The sequence below is a fragment of the Centroberyx affinis genome, unplaced genomic scaffold, assembly GCF_046629955.1.
Source record: "Centroberyx affinis isolate AG114_WGS23_722 - 3 ecotype Tasmania unplaced genomic scaffold, CSIRO-AGI_Caff_v1 ptg007038l_1, whole genome shotgun sequence".
Taxonomy (NCBI): Eukaryota; Metazoa; Chordata; class Actinopteri; order Beryciformes; family Berycidae; genus Centroberyx; species Centroberyx affinis.
This window is the reverse complement of record NW_027283568.1, coordinates 1-9,154: the sequence shown is the minus strand read 5'-3', so window position 1 is coordinate 9,154 and position 9,154 is coordinate 1. Positions and strand designations below refer to the sequence as shown.

At 40.9% G+C, this 9,154-nt stretch overlaps 1 protein-coding gene across 1 annotated transcript; it reads right to left on the bottom strand.

Annotated features, from left to right (window-relative positions):
* Positions 1 to 1,740: 1,740 nt before the first annotated feature.
* LOC139639280 (zinc finger protein ZIC 2-like) lies at positions 1,741 to 4,597 on the bottom strand. The gene is made up of 3 exons (XM_071513364.1): positions 3,625 to 4,597; positions 2,223 to 2,386; positions 1,741 to 1,935 (listed from the first exon to the last, which is right to left on the bottom strand). The coding sequence occupies exons 1-3, from the start codon at positions 4,595 to 4,597 to the stop codon at positions 1,741 to 1,743; spliced, it is 1,332 nt and encodes a 443-aa protein (XP_071369465.1).
* Positions 4,598 to 9,154: the final 4,557 nt, after the last annotated feature.

Below are 9,154 nucleotides of genomic sequence, written 5' to 3'. Positions count from 1 at the left end.
AGGGTCGCTTACAGCAATCTCATGTCATTCTCTCTTGTTGTTTCTACCCCATTACACTGTAAAACTACGTCAAATTGAGGGAAAAAAGGTCTGAAGCATTTCTAAAAACAACTGTCTAACTTAATAACACACGCATATGGGCATGGCCGCCTTCCATAATAGGTTCTAACTAGAGCAGGAAGGAGCGCTCGCAGGACCAAGCCGAGTCAAGTTCAAGTTCACGGCTGTTTCTGCAGCAACTCCTCTGCTGTGAAGTGACCGGGGTGGGGGAGGGGGCTGGAGGGGCTGTTTCCAATGAACTATGAGAGTAAAAGACTTAGATAATAAACAATGATAAGCTGTGGTATGTGAAAAATAAAAAGTATTTGCTCTGTCACCCATCAGCATAAAGGCATGCATGGCGTGCAGCAGCACTGAATAGCCTATGCTGAGAAGGCAATATAACAAATGCTTGGTTTGCTTTGGTTTTCTTTATTCCAATTTACTTAATGTTTTTAATTCATTCAAAACTGAAGTCCTTCTCAGGTAGCCTCTCTTATATAAAACAGCTTACTTGTTACTTTGTAATAGCCAACTAGAAGTGACAGTCCACACTTAAATTCCCAAACCTCTTTTTTTTTTTTATCATGAACAGTATTTAGCACCAACAGCCACACTATTTAGAGCCTGATAGCATGCTTTGCAAAGCTTGAGGCAAAACACCATAATTTCCTTTGAAGACAAGAATTGAGAAAATGTAGAATAAAATAAAGAGTTGGTGAACTAGTTAAAATGCCTGAGACCTAATAAACTTTAACATGCCACAGTTCCTAAGTAAGCCTAACGCATGACCAATGCCAAAAAAGCCTAAAAACCGTAACCTATGATAAACTGCACACACAACCAATAAAATAGAATGTATGGAAAAAGCAAAGAAAATATTTAGCACTTGCAACACCTTTTATTATATTTGTATGCAGTAAAATTCTTATCACAATAAGGAAGAAAACACCTCTTAAAACTTTGAACAAAAACACATAACAAAACAACTGCCCATGTTTAGCTCGTAATTGTACATATTTATAGTAAAGAAACATTCTTTATAAATATTGTTTCATCTGTAGCAAGTAAATACCATAATTTAATTACAAATGGATAAATATGGCAGTTGATATTTACAAAAGGAAGGGTGTAGTTACAGAAAATCGAACGGCACAACGTTTATTTTCCTCACAATCTTCCAGATAGTATTTCACAATTCAAACTTGCAAAGCACAAAACATCACAAGTTAAGCCCAGCAAACTAAAATATACATTCACAAGCAAAATATTGTGGTCTGTTTGAGTTAAATGTTAACTTTGGCACTCTTTCCAGTTTATAGATGTTTAGTATAGTACAATCAATTTGCCTTAGGATCACAATATTCAACATTATAGTACAATTTTATCGTAGTATGTGCACTAAAAGTCCAGTTAGAGAAATAGCTACCATTGAAGGAACATCTATACACCAAAGACCGACAAACTCTATCACAACCAATGGGAAAGAGGGCATTTAGTAATTATTTACAATATGGAATACACCTCGACTATAATACATATTTTCCTCTGTTGGTAATTGTCATCTTTCCTGGTGAATTCAAATGCTTTCCAAAAAAAAATGTTTGTGTGTGCCTCTTGTGTGCACATGTGTCCCAATCTCCTGTGTTGGATGGTCCAGTGCTGTGAAATGAGTGTGTGTTGGTTCATTTCAGTTTAGTCCTAAACATACCATTCACTGAAATTGGAGGATAGGCCACTGTGGCTGGTGGTGTTGTGCACAGCTGAGGCTGGAGACAGGTTGTTGTTGCTTTGGGTCTCGGTGGTGGGAGACACCAGGCCTGGAGGTGTGGAGGATTCATAACCAGAGCTGGCCGCTGGTGACGAGTCCGATGCTGGCGGGGAGGCTTCATGGACCTGTAAAAAAACATCAACACAAATGTAAGTATTTCTAAGGAGATATAGGCCTGAAAAAAATACACATAGTATTTAAAGGAGACTGTGAATTTGATTAACAAGATGGATAATGTGAAGAGTTATATCAAAACCCAAAACACTATCACTATCATAATCATATATGTGTTTCTAATCCATATAAACATTGCATATATCTAGGCCTAATAGTGTAGGGGTCACTCATAAGTATTCACTCAGTCACACACACACACACACACACACACACAGCAGACAGACGGGGTATTTACCTTCATGTGTTTGCGCAGAGAGCTGGGATGTGTGTAAGACTTGTCACACATTTTGCAAAGATAAGGCTTGTCCGACGTGTGAACGTGCATGTGTTTCTTTCGGTCGCTGCTGTTTGCAAACCTTCTGTCGCAGCTCTCAAACTCACACTGGAACGGTTTCTCCCCTGCAGAAAGCCAAGAGACAATCAAACGACACGTTAGATATTGTTATTCAGAAAGGCCTCGGCCTGAGTAGCCCAACGTCACGGAGCTGCAGCCTACAGGCCATTTGGTGAGTGAAATTCAAATGTGCAAAGTTGTTTGGGTGTTAGAGTGACATGGATGGGCTGTTTAAATTACGGCAATAATGCTGTGAAGACGCCTCATAATATGTCACCAATCCTCTAATTAAACATTTAAAGCTTATCTTAAATGTAAATAAGAAGTTGTGCCGTCTTATTTAGCCTAAATAATGCGCATAGTGTTTTGGGGGGTGGAAGAGAGGAACAAGGCCGCCCTCAGTAGGCCTACAGAAGGCGCACCATTTGCTAGGAAACAATAAAAATCTAATTAGCACCTGACCAATTCCATGGCACCGTACCACAACGAATTCCCCAAGAAAATAAGTCCAAATGTGAAAGGCTGGTAATGGCCCTGTCTAGCACCTTGGCTCCTATCAAAGGAACGCATAAGAAAACAAAAGGCATTCCTCATGCATAAACTGCAGCGTTGTTGTGCTCAGCTAAACCTATACGACGGCATACAACTCCCAATCTACAATTAAATTACAAATCGATAAAAAAAATAAATATGGAGAATTTCTCGATGGATAAAGTGATAAAAATCGATGTGGAAAAACGAGGGTGAGACGTGAATTGTAAAAGCGCAGTGTCGCGTAAACATTAAACCAATTGATGAGATTTACTACGACCAGAGCTGCGCTACACGGTGCACGCAATGCGCTCCTACTGTCGCCTTTGACCCATTTCTTTCTTTTTTTTCTTTTTTAAAGTTTACCACACACCATAAACCATCGTCAGACCCGGTTACATAGTTTTGTACACGTTTGTAAAACGTTACACATTCGGAGAATTGGGAAAATGTTTCTGGTGTGACCGTATAGTGGAGAAATAAATTATTCTGCTACTACAAGGTCTTTTTGTTTTTTTGTTCCTGGATGTAGTCCTAAACCTACTTGACTGCATGAGCGAATATCTACTTTAGCTGCCTAAAAATAGCCACAGATAATTAGATTCAATTTGAGTTTGTGGTGATAGAGCATGGCTATATTTCGAACTCAGCGGAAAAATAATGCACATGCAAGGCTACACTCGTGAACATTTATAACAATAACACAAAAACGTGTGCATCTTTGCAATGGAAGTAAAATACATAAAAGCCTCTACGACGGTATAATAATTACCTGTATGCGTTCGCTTGTGTATCTTCAAGTTTTCCGACCTTGCGAAGACCTTTCCACAGCCGGGGAAAGGGCATGGAAAGGGTTTCTCCCCGGTGTGCACCCGAATGTGGTTCACCAGTTTGTATTTCGCCTTGAACGGTTTGCTCTCCCGGGAGCACTCCTCCCAGAAGCAGACGTGGTTACTCTGCTCCGGTCCCCCGACATGCTCCACCGAGACGTGCGTGACCAACTCGTGCATGGTGCTAAAAGTTTTGTTGCAACACTTCTTGGGGTTGCTGAGCTGCTCGGGGTCGATCCATTTGCAGATGAGCTCCTGCTTGATGCACTGCTGCCTCATGTAGCGGAAAAAGGCACCGGGGTGGTGGTGGGCTGCCATGTTCATCCCCATGTTCATATTCATCGAGCCGTACTGGTTGTGGAGCTGCGCCGCCGAGTACGGGTCGGTCCTCGGGCTGGAGACCTGGTGGTACTGGTCGGAGCGTCCGAAAACTTCTCCCGGTAGTCCAAGCCTCATTTGCCCGTTCAGCACGTTCGGGGATCCGTGGGACCCATGCTGATCGTGGATCCCGGGGAACAGAATGTGGCCTTGACTGTCTGTGTGGGAGTGATGGAGGGATCCCGCCGTGGGGCCAAAAATAGTATGCTGGCTGCTCGCCGGAGAGGATTCTCCGAAGCCACGACTACGAAAGAGAAAGTCCCTGGTGGAGTTGAAAGGAGAGCTTGCATACGAGGTGACATGGGCGGCGTGAGCCCCCAAAGCCGCAGCGGGGTAGCCCGGCGCCTGGGTGGTGAAGGCAGAGCTCTGTCCCGGAGAAAGATCATGGTTCAGCTTAAACGCACCCATGTGTGCGGAGTCTACAAAGCTATTTTGTGCCAAACTCAAGTCTCTCTCCTGCATCTCGCTCGCTGAGTGATGCCTGGCAAATGAGCCCACTCCCAGTCCGGGAAACTGGTGACCAGCATCCAATAACATTATTTCAGAGAGCGGATTTTTGTTCGAATCAGTGCGGGATTTACAGCTACAGCGACAAAGTGAAGGGAAAAAATTCAAATGTTAATGCTGGTACGCAACGATTCAACTTCCAACCTTGGAAACACCATATCAGGCGTGATTCAAAACGCTGATCCGCTCATGAGGAAAAAAAACAGCTTGGCTTATCGGCGACTGGATTCACTTGTAGTTAACTTATGAGTCAAAAATCCCAATGTAACGAAGTGAAGAGTTTCCTTGTGCCCTTTTCCTCTTGAAACTGTGACAGTTGGTTGCTTTTAAATACATTCGAAGAATTGAATAATTATCTTACTAGGTGTCCTTCGCGTGTACAGAGAGAGGGTCGCTGGAGCATCTCAGAAATTGTTGTTCCGACTGGATATGTGTTTATTTCTCTGGCTTGCCTGTGTTTATCGCGGAGGGTCCCTGTTTCTCCGTGGACTGGCTCTACCTCCTCTTCCGCCCCCTTTAACTGGAGCCCGTTCATTCATTCCTCGCAGTCTCATTGGCCACTGCGCCTCATCAATCCCAGGTGCCCCTCCAATAGCAGGTACCGCTTTGGCGACTTAATAGCGCAACGCCATTTTCCACTAATAATTACCGCCTACTTTTTAGGAGAAGATTTTGGGGGGTATGGGCGAAAGGAAGACAGTGAGAGAGATGAGAAAACATTGTGTGTGTGTGTGTGTGTGTGTGTGTGTGTGTGTGTGTGTGTGTGTGTGTGTGTGTGTGTGTGAGTGTGTGTGTAGGTGTGTGTGTGTGTGTTTTCATTCCGTAGGTGATGAGTTATGGTATGTATAAACAATGCAAATACGATGGGTGTCGACATTTGAAGGGAGCCGACAACAATAGATTGGAGAGAAAGGCAAATGTCTACAGCAGAAAAAAAAAAGAAAACACTACCCAAGTTATACAGAGTGTGGTGGGTTAGGAAATTGATTATTGGTTGTTTGCATAACTTAAACATAATGCAGCAGCTCTGTGTATATTACATTTTTGCGCTTAAATAAATGAACATACATAATTATGCAAATCTAAATAAACATCTATAACGTATGCAATATTGTTGCCACATTTACCCAGAACGTCACCTAAAATGACACTACCCATGCACGCCACACGTTCAACACTGCATGCAAGGATTGTGATAGAAGGTAAAAGAGTAAAATAATTTCCAGGCATCTTAGGTTCTATCAACGTCATATCCTTGAGTAATAAATTAATTAATGGACATCCCAAACCCAACTTGAAATATTTAATTTCTATAAGTACAAGTTTCTATATGGCAGGATAGCCTGCATTGAGCATGTTATGAATGTAATACACAAAAACAGGACTTTTTACACTTTGATTCACTGCATTAGAGCTAACACGCCTCCTTTTCCCAAGCAAATTAAAGATTCCTCTAAAAAGAAAACATAATTTCCAAAGCAAAATATACATAAATATACATCTGAGATGCTGAAATATGACTTCAATTATCTACCCCCTCCCCCCCTCTAAAAAAGATGGTTCTCCCAGGGCTCTTTGTGGGTAAAATGATGATATAGCCTATAGAATCATTAAAATTTGATGAAAATCTTGAACCACTAAAAAATTCTCCACAGCTGAAAAACCATCTGTGGTTCCACATAGTGGTTTTTCAGTGGTCCGGTGGTTTACCAGTGGTTACAGAACCACAACTGGGCCTTTTAGTGGTACTTTAGTGGTCTCACTTAGATCTGCCAGTGGCTCCTCTTGGTTCTTTAATGGTTCCATGTGCTATTACTGGTTCTGCTTGAATTTGCTATGCTGCTTCAGTGGTTCTCAAATACACCACACCAATTAAGTTACATGCTATGGTGGTGAACTGGTCTAGCCATCTGCCCTTGGAGCCAAGTTAACCATTGGTGACCTGCAGGTCGAACCTTTCTTGAACTCACAGTGCTGAGTTTCCACCATAATAATGCTTAAATAAAAGTTGGATGTTTTTCAGTTGATAATGAATTGCCTGGTTTTGAAATGGTGCTATAGCATCCTGTGAAGATGGTTCTTTAAAACCCCTTGTTGTACCACAAGTGATTCCCCTAAGCCATACAACCACTATTTGGCACTGTTAGCCTTCTCATTTTCTATATGGGGCTTCCTCTGTGGTTCCCATATATTACAGACACAGCCATACAGAACTGAAAGAGGGAAGTCAATATTTCAAAGCACGTTTGTGGTTCATTTACTGGCACCTTTCCATCCAAAGCACACACACACACACACACACTGAATCTCCGTTTAAATTGAGGTATAGGCCTACACGACAGCTGCTCATTCAAATAGTCGCTTTAAGTGAAAGGAAGTTTACTTACACTTTCATCAAATTAAAGTCCCACAAGTGCTCCCGTTCCAACACACAACAAACTTTCTCTTGTCTCTCTCGGCTCTCCGATGCTCTAAGCGACAAATAATGGGGAAGGCGAGGTGAACGTATAAAAACTTTTGAAATTGTGTGTCTCTTAGCTCAAAGTGGGGCAGCCTGAGCGTTGTGTGCTATTCTTCCATGTCTATTTCAACCCGCGCCACAGGAAACGCAGGAGCTGATCCAAGTTCAAAGTCACGTCTGCCGACCTCTATAAGAAGTTCTTTATTTCTCTGGAAAACCACAAAAACCTTCCCTAGATAGGAAGAAAGAGAAAGAAAATTAAAAAGAAAGAAAACTCAATCGGCCAGAGGCGCATGGCTGCGGGTTTCCCTTCTGCTTCTAGAAGAAAGGGGTCTTGCCTATTGAAAAATCCCCCAAAGACCAGTATTTCAACAGGTTTTAGGAGCAGGAATACAGGGTGAGATATGGCCCGCAGATGTAAAAGAATAAATCACATGAAATATTATCCGGGATGTCATCTAACATATGACTATTTTAGAGTTGCCAAAACGTAGTAGCCGAGTCATTACATTGTGGATATACAGCGAGGCTTATACATAAAGTCAGCACATCCCATAACGGCGCGCTGCCTGTGTGTTATACAGGCTAAGGGCGTATTTCACTTCTCTAGTATTTGACAGTATCAATATGTTGACGCGTTGGAAGGTTACTTGTGTGGTTTCCGTGACCTTGTGTTTCATGGATGTTTGACCTATGACCCGTTAAGACCACATATGTTGCCCTCTTGACTCCTTTTGGTAAAATAACCCTTTTTATGACAAAGCGTCTTTGTTTTAAAAGAAAGAAAAAAAAAAGCGTTTAAGAAGTCCCCCTTCCTCTGTCTGAGGCATCGACAGCTTTGGGGAATTTGAAAGCTATAAGTCAAGGAAAATTAACCCATTCCTTGATGAAAGTTCGCTCTGGAGTTTTCCCCTTAATTTTAGATAATTAAAGTGCGTTTTATGTTATGCACAGTCTATTTCAAAATCCTATTCAATTTCATTAGATAAATATGGAGAATTAGGCTAGATAATAAAAAAAAACAATGTCACAAAAATCTGTAATTTGGCATAATATAATATTTGCAAAAATCGCAAGTACATAACATTTATACAAATTGCCATGTCTAAGTGAATGGGATAGTAATCCGAATATTTTAATTATACGTCCTGCTATTAATTTGCAGTGTTGGCAATGCATGGGTTATGATCCTTTTTATTTGGTGTTTAGCTTAATGTGTATGCAGTAGTGGCCCCTAAACAAATCATAAACAATGTACCCACTGCTATTCTGTGATTTATGAGTTACCAGAAGCTCTCAAGGAAAGACATTTCATTGGAGCAGTGCTTTCTTTATTTATTTAAGACAACAGTACACATGTGACCCAGTGCTCAGTTTCGGAAAACGTGACCGGTAATCATGAATGTATTTCACATTTTAAATGATAAATATATTACACAATATAGAGAGTTTAATTCTAATGTGCACGTGAAATTATATGAAATATGACAAGCTTGTATTAATGTGAGAGACGAGCAGGCCCGACATAACTGTCTCAACACTAGTGTATGTACTGACCACCTAAACAGCCATGTCTAATCGTAAATTGACAGATTCATTCTTTCAAGAGGAAAAGCTCCAATTTAACAATTTTATCTAGATTTCGGGGTGAAACTCCTATTCATACAGTTCAATTGTTGATTATCAAGTTAATAAATCAACAGTCCATGCAATAGGCCCATAAGATGATGTAAATCCTTCCTACTGAAATATGATGAAAATCAAATGTAGAACATGCGCTTACTTTGATTTAAGTGTTCAATGATGAAAAACAAAAGTTGGTGTGGATTTAATATTTTAAGATACACATTTTTAAGGAAAACCCAGTTTTTTGTTTTGATATTTTTTGTCAAAGTTACCAAAAGTTTGCACACCTATATGTGATGTAGTGATTTGTTATTTCAGACCAGCTATCACAAATCGATTCCAAATGTGTCTTTGAATTAAGATATATTAAATCGATGACAGATACACGTCCTGCTGAGAACAGGGACCATTCAAGGGGCGTGATCCGTCACATAAAGTGAACTTGTATACAGTTTAAAAAGTTTCTTCCCACTTTAGTCATAACTGCTCATAAAAGTGAA

Excerpts from the sequence above, each read along its gene's own strand:
- LOC139639280 (XM_071513364.1), bottom strand. The coding sequence starts at position 4,597 with ATGTTATTGGATGCTGGTCACCAGTTTCCCGGACTGGGAGTGGGCTCA. Across the intron at positions 2,387-3,624 it reads ACACAAGCGAACGCATACAG|GGGAGAAACCGTTCCAGTGT; the intron begins GTAATTATTATA and ends GGCTTTCTGCAG. Across the intron at positions 1,936-2,222 it reads CTCTGCGCAAACACATGAAG|GTCCATGAAGCCTCCCCGCC; the intron begins GTAAATACCCCG and ends GTTTTTTTACAG.